Source organism: Accipiter gentilis, chromosome 9 (assembly GCF_929443795.1).
Source record: "Accipiter gentilis chromosome 9, bAccGen1.1, whole genome shotgun sequence".
NCBI lineage: Eukaryota > Metazoa > Chordata > Aves > Accipitriformes > Accipitridae > Astur > Astur gentilis.
Window position 1 is genome coordinate 3,929,574 of NC_064888.1, and position 14,955 is coordinate 3,944,528.

The window sequence follows — 14,955 nt, forward strand, 5'->3', positions numbered from 1 at the left end:
ATTGCGACCCCTGAACCTGTCTCAGCAACAGACGTTCACGACAGGCTGCGAGGAATGCTGCAGCCAATGGAAATAACAAGAGGAAGTCGGGCAGACCGAGCGTCGTTAGCCAAAGTGGAATTTGTCTTGGGCTAACAGCACCCTGGTCTCCTTCAGGACCTCTTGGGTTTCTGATCGACTGGTGAGCAAGACCCGCTCAGTCACCGTGAACAAAAGTTCACTGCTGAAGAGTCAAGCAGAGTCCTCCATGTCGCCATAGGAAATACTTCCCCCCTCATATTTCTCGTGATTAAAACCTCATGCAAACTCAGGCATATGAGCAACAGACCTGGGCTCCTGCCTGGCTGGTTGTCATACACATCGCTCTGGATAGCCATCCCCAAAGTGCTGACCACTCCACATCTCTCTCCCGGCTTTCTTTCCCAGCTTGCAAAACACAACATGCTGGGCAGCGGGGCTGAGCCCCTGGTGCTGATGTTGGCTTGAGTGTCGGGATGGGCAGAAATATGCATTAGAAACGCACTGAGCCCTGCTTGTAGTCTAGATGGACCAGGAGAAAAGCCAGGGAAGTGGATGAGCAACACCCCAGCAACAGAAGGGGCCTTCATGCTCTCCTTTTGCCCACAGATGCTCCCACCATTATTCTTGAAGGCAGTCAAGGCTTTGGTGAAGGCAAGGGCAACCCGCAGTCATGTAAGAAATTTGGTGAGATTGGGACTAAAAGGGGCAAAGGAAGGAAATGATGAAATCATGCAATAGTCCTGAGGTTCCCGGACTCTTTTGCCGTCTGGACCACATCCGAAGGAAAAGATCCTCTCACGGACATTTTCTCTCCCATTTCTGAACATGCAACATTTCTGTGGCAACTGCAGCAATTCCATACATGAAAAAATAATATTTAGCAGATGGAAACGAAGGAAAAAAGTCAGAGCCCTGTAATTAGGTTGTTCTCCGTGGACTTGCAGATACCTTCAGAGCCGTGCGAAGAGCTGTGGGTACAGCCATGCCGAAAGGAGAGAAAACTTCACAAACAGGAGGTTAGGAAACCGAAGCAATCAGACCTGATGGTCAAAGAGCTGTGGAGAGTTTTTAACCACTCCGTTTCCTAAACCCTTACATGTGATTTCGTCTCTTTATCAAGCCCTCCCTTCAGAGTGTGAAGCTAACTTTCGCCGTTTCTGTGTATTTTGTTTCAGGGACTTACAGGAAGACCAGGGCTCCCGGTAAATACTTCATTCTTTCTTTTTCATTCCCTCATGCTCTCTGTCTGGCAATACTTTCATCAGTAGGCCTCTAGGATTCGTAAGCTGGGAGAAGGTAGTGATCTTGCATAGCAAACCTGATGCGGAATAGCATATTGCAAACAGGACATGGCTCGTAACAGAGTAGGGACCACAGGAGCTTTGTAGGACCAAACTTAAGGGTAACATAATCCCTATGAATCCTCCTGCATGTGGGAAACATGCTACATTAGAAGATGCTTTTGTCAACTTGAGGTTCTGGTTGAAGATGCTCAGTGTGCAGTATTCTTGCTGATGGGGCTTGCTAATTGCAGCAGGATTTAAAAGGCCTAGGTCACTCTGGGACAAATGGAAAAGTCCATAATAACAGTATCTGCATCTGAGATAGATAGTCATGAGTGAGGAAGGAATGTGGGTTTTGGGGTTACAGCTGCGTGTTTCCTGGTGATGGCTCCCTGCTTCCCAGGCTGCTGCTCACCTGGAGACTGCAAAAGCCCTACCGGGCAGTTTCTTAACAAACAAAATGCAAACTGTGCTGCTGGCTCTGCCCCTGACTCAGGCTGCTTGTTGCCTTTCATGCTCCTCTAGCTCCGATGTGGGAGCTGCAGGCAGCTTTGCATGACTTTGTAACCAGCCTACATGGTATCATCCACCTGCGAGTGCTCTTTCCTGGCTCCCTGTCACAGACAACCTTTCCTTATAAACATCTGGCATTTATTTGCTGTCCTACTGGGAGCTCCCCCTTTGCTATTATTGCTTGGAGGGCTGTAATGCTGCGCAGTCACATACCAGACACGGTGCCGTCATGTACCACTCCGACACCAGGTACTCGCTGGAGACCTGACACAGCTCAGCTCTGACCTCGGGCTCTTCCTGCTCGGGCACCAGCCACAGCAGAGCCAGGAGAAACAAAATCAGCTTTTACCTCAACCCATGAGAGAGATCAGCCTGAGCTCAGCTCTGGAGGAAAGCAGCATTTAAGGGACTAAAAGCACAGGAAAACTCAGCATTATGTTCTCCAGCAGCCACAAAGTAATCCCAGGGCAAGACGCTGACACTGGGAATTTTGCTTGCTGCTGGCACACAGAGACAGACAAATACTAGTGGGACTGAGAACCCACCTAAAACCCTAGAAGAAAGCAGTTTCTCATATCATCTACAAAAAAAAAAGCAGCTGTTTAGTGTTTCATCCATCTGCAAGAAATGCTTTTGCAAAGCATATATTGCTTTTCAATTTATCAAAACATGTGCTGCATGGAAAGGAATTCCCCCGATACTGAATGGCCACCCAGCTCCACAGAGGGAAGCGGCTAAACTTTCACCGGGTAACGATTTGATCCCAGGCAATAATGTCTGAGTTTGGGATGCATGGCCAAAGGAGCCTCTGTGTACACCTGGCAAAACAAATAGAGTCAAGTGCATTCCCCTTCCAGAGATTTCAGACTACATTCACACATGTTGGGACTGAACATGGGGGAAGGCACAGAGAGGTGGCACCAATGGGGCTGGTGTCTCCAGCTGCAGAAACAAGAAAACTAGGTTTATGTCTACAGATGCAGGCAACCACAGGCAGGGAGACTCTGTTTTACATAAGGAAACCCCAAACATTGCTGGAAACAGAACTGAGAGATTATTATCATGTCATTTTTGCAAAGTATAGAGAAAAAGCTACATGACCGCTAAAGCCATAATCATCAAGATCCTTTAGGAATCAGCTGCTATCTTCCAAATCTGCACAGCCTTCAATTTTGGTGACCAGGAATGCAGAGGGTGTTGATTTTTTTTTTTTTTTTTTTTTTTTTTGAGTAGTTAAATTTATCTGTAAGAGGCAGAAAACTGCCTTGTAGCTAAGTGGCTGAAGAAAATTGCCACCGGTCTTGTGTTCATGTGTTTACAAGGCTCTGTTCAGTGTCACCTGACCCAAAGTCATTCCCCAAACCACTGTTAGGATCGTTCACACCCTGACAGTGCACTGGGAAGTATCTCAAAGGGGTAGAGGACACCGAACACAGCTGCTCATATGTCTTCTTCCAGACATGCTTTTTCCTGTGTCAGCTTGTTTTCCCACATTTTTCTCTTGCTTCTGGACAGGACTGTATTTTCAAGTCTAAAAGAATCCTGTTTTAAAGTGATAACTCTATAAATAAATAGCAAACACCCGGATGACTTTGGTAAAGAAAGAGAAAAATGTGACAGTTGGCTACTGCAGGAAGCCAGTTCCCAGGACCCGGATTTTATGAAGTGTTGGAAATTGGGATTATACTTTGTTAGACTGAAAACTCTTGCCCTTCTTTTGCTGCCTAAATTGCCATATGTAATTTCTGTTGTGAGATGTGCTGGTTTGTCATATGCACAAGTGAACTGGTGGCTTACGCATGTTCTTAAAGACAGGTTTGGGCACATGCAAACACACTTTCCTCTTTCTCTAACTTGCTCTCTCCCTCTCTCAAAATCCCTGGACACTTGCACCGCAGCACGAAGCCACGTCTGTGGCATAGCTCATTTGTGCTGGTTTATAACCTTGCCTTTGGCCAGTTTCCAATTGCCTCTGATTTTGCCTTAATTGCCAGGGAGACAAAGGCGCGATGGGGATCCCTGGGCGGCCGGTAAGTTGAAACTTCCTGCATGTACCTTGTCCTCCCTATCCTCTTCCAACCCGCAAGAATTTGGGGGGGGCTTTCAGGATGATCCTTGGTAGCTGTCAGCGTGAGCAAAGCCACCCTCCCTGAGCCCCATACCTGAGGGACTCTCCTTGTCGCAGCAGGGTGGCCAGCCCTGCAAACTGCATACATGCTGGGGGGGCTGTTTCCATCCCTCTGCTGTATTGCTCAGGCCCGCCTCTGGTTCAGCATCCCCCCAGTTGGGTGCCTCCTGCTGCCACCTCATGCGCCGGCTGGGCTTGCTAACTGTGGGCTTGCTAACATGCACCCCTGCCTGCCACCGGCAGCTGCCCTTTCCAAGTAACTCTGCCCTGAGCAAAGGGGGCCATCCCCTGCCTGGCTTGGAGCTGCTCTTTGCTCGGGCATCCCAGGGTTAGGATGGGGAAGAGGGCTGGGGCAGGACCTGAGGCCACCCTACTCATCCCAGCCCCATAGCCAGGGTTTTGGGGTGGGGAAGCGTGCCCTTGCCACTGATGCCTGTGTTTGTCTCTCTCTCTCTTTCTCTCTCTCTCCCCCTCCCCCCCCGCACCCTCTTGCATGTGGCTGCGATGGGTGCCACTGACCCAGGGACTAAAAGGGCAACCTGGAGAGAAGGTGAGTCAGCTCCTCGCAGCCCACAGCATCCCGACTGTCTTCCTCTGGGCCAGCCCAAACTCCCTGGTCACAGTCGTGGCTGCTGCAGCCAGCTTTGGGCTTTCACCTCCCTGGGCTGCCCCCTCTTCCCCGGCAGTGCGAGTTTATCTCCCAAATTCCTTCCAGGCCACTCAGCCTCCAAAGATGGTGTTTCTTGTTTATGACGATTTACTAACAGCATAAGAGCCAGTGGGCACACGCAGGGCTCCCCTCGAAGCTTCCTGGGTTTTAACCATTGAGTTTCTTCCCTGCTGGCTGCTCCACTTGCCCTAATCAACCCGCAGCTCCCTTCCACCTCCCAGATTAGCCCAATCCCTGGTGTAAGCCATAGCAAGGAAGAAAATGGCATGGCACGCTCCTATTTCTGACATGGTGGGACCTCTGGTGGGCCTCTTCCTCCTAAGGAAAACTGATGTTGTAGTTTAAGTCTGTGGGATGCCATCTCGCAAACTGTTTGCCATGCAGCGAATTGGTGTTTTGTAGCTGCAAAGAAGTGGTAGTTTGCAAAGCATCCTACTGCTGGCCCCCATGTTTTGACATTTCAGTGTTAGTGTATTTTACCCCAGTGCTGAGAGTACCTCCTACCCATGAGAACAGCAAAATGGAGGTGTTTGTGAATAACTGAATAACAATGTCTAGAAACTAGGAAAGGGATAAATATTCACCTGATAGGGGGATCATCTGTGCACTGCCATACCAGGCCCATTTGCTCCTCTTCATAGGAGATGGAGAGAAAAACACTGCAAGGAAGGGCAAGGTAGGACAGAGATTCTCCTTCCTTGCTTTCAAGCTACTGCTTGCTAACTGGAGCCAACAAACATTATCTAACAGACCAAGATTTCACTGCCTGAAGCCATCCTGCTTTTTCTTTGTTTGTCCTTGCATTTCTTCCTGGCCAAAGCTTTTAATGTGAAGGGACAGTAGATAGATACAAACAAACAACGGAAAAATCACTCTTGGTTGCCCGTGCTTCCCCAAAGCCCTCCGTGAGAGTCCTAGGTCCTTGGCAGGCCCCAGCTTTGTTTTGCAGAGAGTTCTGCTGGCTCTCAGGATGCTTGGTTTATGGGATGCTCCATCCCAAAGCTCCCCAGTCCTGGATGCTTCTGGAGCTGCCTCTCAGGAATACGCCATGTTTTCCAAAGATGGGGACATGTCCTGCCCGTTGCACGTCGTGGGTGGCTAGGAGCTGGAGAGGCAGCTGTTTTCTTTTCCAGCAATGCCTTTGCTGTTTTCATCCACATCCCAACTGAGTTTGAGAAGCACACAAGTAAGGCATTTCTGGAGGCAGCCAGTTTGTTGCCCACAGCTCCCATTTCCCTGAAGCCCAGCTCATCCCTTCTTATTTTCTTTCTTCTGCAGAACACAGTCCTGCTGGACTCATAGGAAGGAAACAGCAAGGGTTTCAGGCCATCTTTCACACTTGTAATGGGGCAGAACCTCTGTTTTACCAGAAATTGTTTTATGTGTTTATAGTTTTCCTTGCTGTGCAGCTTCCATTCTCTGGCACATCTGAGTAGCTCCAAATGACATCTTTTCTCCCAAAGCGTGGGGCAAGAGCTCTAGGAGGCCAGAATAGCAGCTGTCCCATAAGCTGTGAAGGTCTCACACCTTGAACACCCTCATTTAACCCTGGTCTTGATGGGAATATAATTGTCTTTGTATTTTCCTCTCCTCCTTTTCTCACCCCTTTTCCTCTTCCTTGTGTCTCTGCAGGGTGCGCCAGGAGAAGCGGGCATGTCTATCATCGGGCCCCGTGGTCCACCCGTAAGTGGCTTTTCTCTATTTTTGACTGATGCAGGATGTGGGCAAGTTACAGGGAAAGACTTAGGAGGGGCAGTAAGACACAGCATCAGCTGGAGAGAGCAAAAACTCTGTATAATGTGGTTCCCGTGCTGAGCCAGGCTTGGTTTTATACTGCTATTATATACTATATATAATGAAATTACAGCTCATACTCCAGAACAAATGAGGAAGCCTTCCCTTGCAAGGAAACCATATTCCTGTATTTAAAAGGAAGAAGCATATTACCTTCTTGCAACAGGGCTGCTACCGATTTTGGAGAAAATATGCCCTTTGCCTGGCTAATCTCAGCCTTTGGTTTCATTAGCAGAGGACACCCCCCCTGATTTTGCAGAAAAGCAGGATCAGAGCTAAACTGGTGAGTTGGGAACTCACAAAGATGGGTAGTTCAGAGTTTTTCAGAGGTCCTTGTCAAGTACCCAAAGTCTTGGAAACTCTTTGACACCACAGTTAGCACTATCTGGAAAGTCTCTTAGCTGACTGGGGAGCCGAGGAAAGTGTAGGCAGGATTTTGCACCCTCTTCCAGCAAAAGTGTCCCTGCAAGGTGCAACGAGTCAGCCAGACAAAGCTTTTTTCAAGGATAGGCTCATAAAAAAAGACCAATGTGAAGGGTTGGAGCATTTATGTGCCCCAAATGCTGGATGTTTCTTGTGCTGTGGTTCAGCCATCAAGCCTCTGCTTTTGTGCGGATGCAGCCAGTCCTCTCCTCTTCATCCTTGCCCAGCCTCCACCAGAGATTTCCATGAAAAAAGACCCGGAGACTCAATTCTCCCTCCCAGTGGGCACTTCCGATTTTGATTAACCTGTGAAGAGCACTGTCCTTGACCTGCGGTGAGGATGGGCCGCCAGCAACATTTGTTTCACAGCAGAGGTCAAGTGAGAGAGACCTAGGCAGTGCAAACACGTGGCTACATCTGGCTTTCCAATTAACTTTCCAAAAGCCCCATGATAAGTGTTTCTAATAAGAAACAGCTTTGCTGGTTCCCAGGCCCACCTGTCCAGCATGCTGGAGTTTGAGAAGTGACAGAACTGAAGCCCAAGACACAGACAGGTCTCCCCAAGTGTTTTATACCCAGCAGATGGTCCCTGGCCACGTGACCAGGTGAGGAGGAAGGGCTGGCAGGTCTCTCCATGCCAAGCTCTGAGTGAGACCACCCTGCTCCACAAACAGAAGATTTTGGAGGGTAGATGCCCCGTTGCTTTTGCTGTTTCTCACAAGCTGTAGCTCTCAGCCTTCTGGATAGTGTGGTTATAGAAATTGAAGGGAAAAGCCGTCAGTCCCTGTCACTGTAGGTTCTGCAGAGACAGGCACCACTGTTCTTGAAGGACATATGCCTGGTCTGCAGGACAATTTTTAATGTCTGCTTTGCCTCATTGCCTTTGCTGCTATTTGGAAAAGTGCAGGACACATTGCATCTCCAAAGCAGCAGAAGACTTAGATGGCAAATGATATTTAAAATGGGCTTTTGCCTATACCAGTCAAAGCCCCAAGGTGCCAGGACTGGCACAACCCCACACTTCCACCCCCAAAGCCTACTGTGAAGATGATCCAGTTTCCCAGGGAGCTGGTGATAGGTCAAAAGGATGGCTGAGCACTGAAGACAAACACGGAAACCCTGGCCAAGGGGCCACTCGTAAAGACGTGGGATGACAAATAGTTTCCAGATTTTTGTTTGGAGGTTAAAGTTTTCGCTTGAGCTCAGAGCTGCTTAACTTCTGGCCAGAGAGGGACAGTGTGCCGATAGTGGCAGAAACAGACAGTCTCCATGATTTGGCAGCTCCCAGGATTACATACTTCATGTGATCAACATTTTAAAAAGAAGACAAGGAAAAACAGCCACCCAACAAAAACAGTCTCTTGGAATCGCTCGCTGCTGAACTGTTGTTTTGGCCTGATACCGTGCAAATCACTCTGCTGTCCTCCAAGGAGAAAGAGGCAGCAGCCTGTAGTCTACAGAGGAAGCCAAATTGCACCATTTCCAGGTTTTCTCCCTAATTCTTTTTTTAGCACTTCTTGTCCAGGGAGGTGTCAAACAGGGAACCAAACTTAATGAATTGTGGCTAGGCTTTTCTTGGTTCTTACCTTTTCAGAAACCACTGGTGGACAGATCCTTGAATTTATAGCCTATCTTCCCTCCTGGTCACTGGCCAACAGGACCAGGTGGTTTTATATGTATCTTGCAAAGCAAAGCTGACCAAGTTCAACTTTGCAGAACTAAACAAACAGTGCAAATGCAATTAGGTCCTGGTAGCATTGTGTATAAAACCAGAACTGTTCAGTGGAACATGTGGCATTTTGTGGTAGGGGCATCCCTCAAACTCTGCCAAGAGTTATTTGGCCCCATCCTCTTAAGGGGTAAACCTTCGTTGAGTTTTTCTGCAGATAGAGGGAGTCCGGAGGAGAGGTAACCTGAAAGTGAAGGTTTTTCCTGCCAGCGTGGCTCTGAGCTCTCTCCCAAGGGATTATCATTGCTTTGCTGTGGCAAACCTCAGCCTCGCAGAACAGCAGGCCCTTTCCCTCCTTCCCCTTCCCTTTCCTTGGCACCACACAAGATCGCTCTGGTTAAGGCAGAGATGTACCCATGTGCCTTTCTTTTCAGAAGCAAACCCTTGTTTATACCCAGATCTTTCCTAGGAAACCCTTGTGGGACTCGGAGTCCGGTCATGGTATCTCAAATTGCCTAAGAAAGCATTTTCTTCCCCAAAGCAAAGCATGAAAATACATAAGAAACCTGGGCTTTTTGGCATCGTAGCATGGCTTTCAGGGAAGGCAAGATGCCGCAGTGATCACTCAATGAGTGTGGTACAGGATTCACCTCATCCTGCTGTTTCCATCTACATGGGTGTGCTTCCAGATCTGCTGAAGTCTGGTCCATATTGATTCCTGACTTGGCTTGCATATTCTTCAGGAAATTGAGATTAAAAAATCCTTAAGTAAAATAGTATCTTTACTGGATACCCACAAATCTAGGGTAACTGTGACCTGCGATGTCACAGGTTCCAGAAACTGAAGAACTATAAAAAATTAACAGTCAGGACATTTTCTTTTTTTCAGTGTTTTTAAGTGGGTGATGAAGAAGCTGCCAAACACATCCCAAGCCAGTGTTTGCTGTACCCGATCCCAAACTGGTAGCCAGTGCTGGCTAGCCAGAAAGAGGCAGGGGAAAGAACTTGGTGCTCATGTTCCTCTCATCGCACTACCTAACTCTCTTTTTTCTCTCAGCTCTCAGAGGACATAAAACAGAAAAGAAAAAAAAATCATCTCTCCTCCAGAATTATTTGTGAGGGAAATGAATGCACTGGGACATGAGATGAGGGGAGGAGAAGAAGGATGGCTGTATTTAGACACCAGTGACCTGCAAGGTTTGTCTTGCACAGAGCAGCACCCTGCACTAAACGCCTCCAGTTTATGGCAGCAAGAATTGCCATAAAATGAGCTCAACCTCTGGAATACACTCCAAAAGCCTAGTATATGGGCTAGGGACACCCATTTAATTAATGTAGAAACTTCAAGGAAGCTGCTTGCAGTCCAAACTGGACCTGCTCCAGCATTTTCTTGGCCCTGTACAAATTGGAGTGGGGATGAGAGGTTTCCCTTCCTTCCCGAGACGCTTTCCCCTTGGAGGGGGATTGGGTCTTGGGTAACTCTGAAGAGAGTCGCAGGATAAATGGGCAGAGGCTGGAGGAAAGACTCCATAGAGAGGACTTAGGGTCCATCAAAATCCACTTCAGTTCCTCTAAACTGCTGTCTCCGTTTCATCCTTCCCAGGGACAGCCTGGAACAAGAGGTTTTCCTGGATTCCCGGTAAGTGTAACTGCTAATTTATGAGGTATGGGTGTGTGATATTACTAGGAAGCCTCATTAGTGCTTGCTGTATCTCATAATTTCTGTCTGAAACTAAGAACCTGATCTGATATCACTGGAAAAAGTAATTTCTTCTTCATTTGTTTTTCTTCTTTTTTTTTTTTTTTCTTTTAAATGATACTTAGGGGAAAAAAAAACACCAAACCACACAACTCCGAAAGGAAATTAATTTAAAAAAAACCCCAAGTGTTAAAATAACATAGCTGAAGCCAGATCTGTTCAGCAAAAGAAAACCACCCTAAGAAATACCCCCAAAGAAAGAAAAAAACCCCTAGGTAGGTGAAATTCCAACCTTAATGGAGCCTTTAGGTGATACTGCAATAGCAGCAAGCGCCTGTGATCCAAATGGGGCCCTGCGTGATGCAGGTTGGCCGGGGACCATGCTAGGCTGAACACCCTGCTCATGCCAAAGGGACAGGACAAAAAGCATGAGGGGGGATTTTTCTCTAACACTGTTACAGATGGGCAAGGGAATGGAAAAGAAGCCCAGGACAAAGCAAATTTCCTTTCAGTCCTACAGTTGCTGGCAACACTCTCTGAAACATTGAGGCTGCTGGAGAACTCAAACAGTTGCTATTTATTCTTATGCATTTATCCTGGACAGCTAGGAAGCCTAAGGCAAACACAAACACCCCCTGCATCCCTGCTCCCACCAGGCAACTCAGCTGCTGCTCCAGGACATGCGATGTGCCAGAGCTGGGCTGCGGGGGAGACTCTCACGCCTGGAAAATGGGAGGAATTGGCAGCTTCCGAGCTGTCTGACAGGGCTCTGAGGCTCTGCCCTTTGCGAAAAGGGGGGCTGTGAGCTGCCCCTGGGCTGAGGAGAAGCAGATCTCTCCAGGCCTTTGTGGTCTTTGGCTTTTGGAGGAACAGAAAACAAATCAGCCCAGCTCATGAGAAAGTGCCGGGTGGGACAGTGCTCTGCGGAGCCTGTTTCTCATCAAATAGTACCTTCAACATGCTGCTGAGCTGTATGTCACCTGTTCCCTGGGACACTTTTATTATTCTATCATTTGCAAAAATTCCTCTTTCCCCAAAGGGGGGGTGCCTTTTTAAATCAAAGTCTCAAGAAAACTGCTGATTTTCAACTAGTTTACAGGATGCTGCAAAATTTGAAATGCTGAGGGTTTTTTACAAATTGCCCATGAATCCTTCCTCCCTTCCCTTCTCTTTTCCAGCATTGCTGCTGAAATGGGCTGACAGTGAGCAGGTCCCTGCAGAAGCAATCAGGAAGCTGGGCTGGTACCCAGTGGGCCAGGGACCTGCCAGGACTCGGCAGGAGGGTAGAGAGAGTCACCTCACCTCTTCATCCTTTCCCCAGTCTGTGCAATCTTGTGACACATTGTGCTTGCTGGGGCGGATGGACAGACACCCCAGTGAAAGCATTTCTCATCATTTCTCCTTTTTTATTTCAGGGTCCTATTGGCTTGGATGGCAAACCGGTAAGCAAACAGCTTCCCTCAAGGCTTTCTGCCCTGCCTCCTGCTAGGTCCCACTGTCCTGCCAGCCTGCGTGTTATAAAGTATGTTTTTTTAAGAGGATTATTTTGCAATGTCATGCACATGCATGGATTAAAAGAAAATTAGAAGGTTGGCAGGCGGGAGGATACCACAGATGCCCTGGGGGAGATGCAGGAGTCAGGAGATTAGGGAAGGCAGAGTGTGGCTGCTTCCTTTCTAGGCAAATCTATAAAATAGCACTTCACAAGTGCAACAGCCTGGCTGCTGCAGGGGAAGCCTTAGCAGGCACTCCCACCCTGAATCAGACAGAGCAGCTCCCCTAGGCACCAGCCTTCTGCCTTAGCCAACAGCTTCATGTGAAGTCGACCCTACAGCTTCTTTCGCTTTGCTGCTATGCTGCAAAGAGTTGCAGTAGAAGAGGAAAGGACCCTATAAAGACCTCGATGCTGTCCTTAGAGCCTCCTTATAATCAGCTTTGTAGTAGAGAGAGAGACCGAAGTTCTTCCCATCCTTCAGAGAGCTAGACACAGTTACAGCTACTTCCCTATGAACCCAGCTGACATGAAACCCATAGCTCCAGGCATCCACTTAGCCACGTTCCCCACCACAATTCCTCCAGCCATGCTGTAATGGAGAAGGAGCTGGTAGCACATACCTCTGGCACTCAATTTCCTACAACTGGACCCTGATTTTGCCCTGAGGAACATCACCCTCAAAAGAGACGCAGCAGCCTCTCTGTTATACTGCTCTGGGGACACGCACGTGAGCCTCAGCAAGGTGCAGTGCACTGCACTCAGCTGAAGCTGCTCTGCCAGCCTGAGGGGGGCTTAACTGTGTCCCAGCCATGCCCCGCAGAGCCTTTGCACCCCTATTCATCCTCCAGAGCTTTGTTCTCAGCATTTGGGGTAGCAGGGAACGGTGTCCTGTTAAGTGTCTGAGCAAAGCTCCACCTGCATGGTGTTGCACCTCCCTTGACAAGGTATAGGAATTGTGGGTGCTTCCTGAGGCAAGGGGTAAGTGGGTTAAGTCAACATCTTCTAGAGACTGCAGTGGCTGAAGCTGATATGTGTTTTCTTTCTTTTGCAGGGTCATCCTGGACAGAAGGGCGAGATGGTAAAAAAAATATATGTTTGCCTGCGGGTGACGCGTTGGTTTGAAATAACGTTGCCTCTCAGCTGGAAATGAGCTCATAGGCAGGGTAGCGATCTTAGCTCAGCTAATGCACTAGCTGCGTCCCTAGTTCTGTAACTTCATAATAGCAGTACTGGGACGCACATCTGTAATTCTTACATTATGGCTATCAGATTCATCATGTCACAACAGCAACTCTTTAGTTATGCATGGGATATGTTTTTCTTGCAGTTAGCAATTATGTTCTTTAAATATACTCTGGGAGCTGACATTTTTCGTGGTTGGCCTCACGGCAGAAGTAAAAATTGGTGGAAAGATTTCTGAAAACACATCTGGCAGCTTTCAACTTATCTAACAACAACAAAAAAAGCATATTTTTTGTATTAAATGTGTTTGGGTTTTTTTCCTTCCTCTTGAAGCTCTGTTTCATGTGTACATTGTACTAAAATGCTTTTGGTTGAAAATGATAAACTTAGGCCCCGCTTGATGGAAACCCAAATGCGGTCTTGTTCCTCTCAACATCTCTGGTGATGAAATCCCCAAACTCGAGTATGCCAAGCTAGCAGCTCTGTAGTCACCTTTGCTCACTGAAATGCTGAATGTTTTCTTCTGCTAATTCTGTTCTTTTGAGCCGGAGTGTCAATATAACCCTCTGGCAAGCATATGTTGAAGATTGCCCCTCCCCGCTCCTCGGTGGAGGGGTGAGCTGACATCCCTCTGTTGTGCAATCCTAGCTCAGGCAGTTGCAGCTCAGGCTTCAGTCCTGGCTGCTTCTGGTCTGGTCCCAGTGCCTCGACCAAGGGGATTCACTGTCAACTGAGGTCCTGGGAACAATAAGGGTGTGTTTTCCTGATGATTTTTCCCCTCTCCTTTTAATAATTCCCCCCCCCCGTGGTGCAGCCAGAACATGTGTGCATTTTCACTCCTCCAGAGTAACAAAGAGAACCCAGATCTCTCTTGGGAATTTTCTCCACAATTGTTTTTAAAAACTGAGTTTCCACCTACTCCATACGCTGAGAGTTTTTGTCTTCTTGTCACTGTAAATGGGAATCCATCTCGCATTCATGACTATGTTTCTTTAAAGGGTGCTGCAGGTCCCAGGGGACAACCCGTAAGTATCCCATCTCTTGCAATTGCACCTTCTCCTAATCCCTTTCCCCTTGCATGCACTGAACTCCTTCATTTACTGAGGCCTTTTTTATCACTTTTCTTTCACAGGGACCCCCAGGACAAAAAGGAGAAAAGGTAATTTTAATGGGACACATGTTGAAAATTAAATGTAAAAAGTGTGCAAGGAAGTGACTTGGTGCTGCTTGGTCTGACTTTGAGTAGCTGAGAAATACAGCAAGAAGAGAGGGCTCTGGGGATACGGGACAGGAGGCAGGGCGCTTGTTGGGTGCAAACTGGCGTAGCTGCACTGAATTCAATACAGTCACAATGATTTACACCTTCTGGGTCTGACCCCATGTGTCTATTTTGGTCCTCTCTGTTCGTGGTTTAAACTCTTTCCTTTTAATCCCCTCCTTTCACAGGGTCAGTGTGCAGAGTACCCGCACAGGGTAAGTCATTAGCGTTATTATCGTCTGTCCCGTGCCTTCCTGCATGTTAATCCTCCTTCGTTTGAATGGCTTTTTGTTGGAAATATAGATCGTTTCATTAACAAGCTGCGTCATCTGGGCCCTGAGGGCAGCGCTTGGCTGATTGATGTGTTTCACAGAAAAGCAGCAGATAAGGTTTTCCAGGAGGGATGTTGGTTTTCCAGAAGGGATGTTGGTTCTCCGGTCTGTTCCTACCCACCAGGGCTGACCCCCAGCTAAATGCTGTCATTGCTGCTTCCTGGAGACCCTTCCATGCTCTGTGCTGGAGCGGGAAAGGTCTGTGTCCTCACTCCAAAAAGCAAGGAAACCTGGTGTTTCTGGAGGAGTAGAGGTCACCCATTCACACCTTGTGCTGCTGCACCAGCTCCATCCTGCTTCCACAGCCTCCGCTGCGGTTGTGTGGCCAGGAGCGGTGCAGGGTTTGCAGACCTTGGGGAAACTCTGTCGTCATTCCTCCCTTTTTCTTCTCCCTCATGCTGGTCTCAACCCTGCATAGAGACAAGAGGAAGGGTTGTGCTCCCTGCCTTGACCACCCCTGGCCACGGTCCCTGGTAAGCTGGTCCCCC

At 48.1% G+C, this 14,955-nt stretch overlaps 1 protein-coding gene across 1 annotated transcript in view; it reads left to right on the plus strand.

The window, feature by feature from the left end:
• Positions 1 to 1,202: 1,202 nt before the first annotated feature.
• COL13A1 (collagen type XIII alpha 1 chain) overlaps positions 1,203 to 14,955 on the plus strand; it is a 62,032-nt gene continuing 48,279 nt past the window's right edge. Inside the window, exons 1-10 of the mRNA XM_049809995.1 lie at positions 1,203 to 1,223; positions 3,812 to 3,847; positions 4,469 to 4,495; positions 6,248 to 6,298; positions 10,105 to 10,140; positions 11,616 to 11,642; positions 12,747 to 12,773; positions 13,876 to 13,902; positions 14,010 to 14,036; positions 14,324 to 14,350. Coding sequence (XP_049665952.1) covers positions 3,827 to 3,847; positions 4,469 to 4,495; positions 6,248 to 6,298; positions 10,105 to 10,140; positions 11,616 to 11,642; positions 12,747 to 12,773; positions 13,876 to 13,902; positions 14,010 to 14,036; positions 14,324 to 14,350 — 270 coding nt within the window. The 5' untranslated portion in view covers positions 1,203 to 1,223; positions 3,812 to 3,826. The remainder of the gene's footprint in view (positions 1,224 to 3,811; positions 3,848 to 4,468; positions 4,496 to 6,247; positions 6,299 to 10,104; positions 10,141 to 11,615; positions 11,643 to 12,746; positions 12,774 to 13,875; positions 13,903 to 14,009; positions 14,037 to 14,323; positions 14,351 to 14,955) is intronic.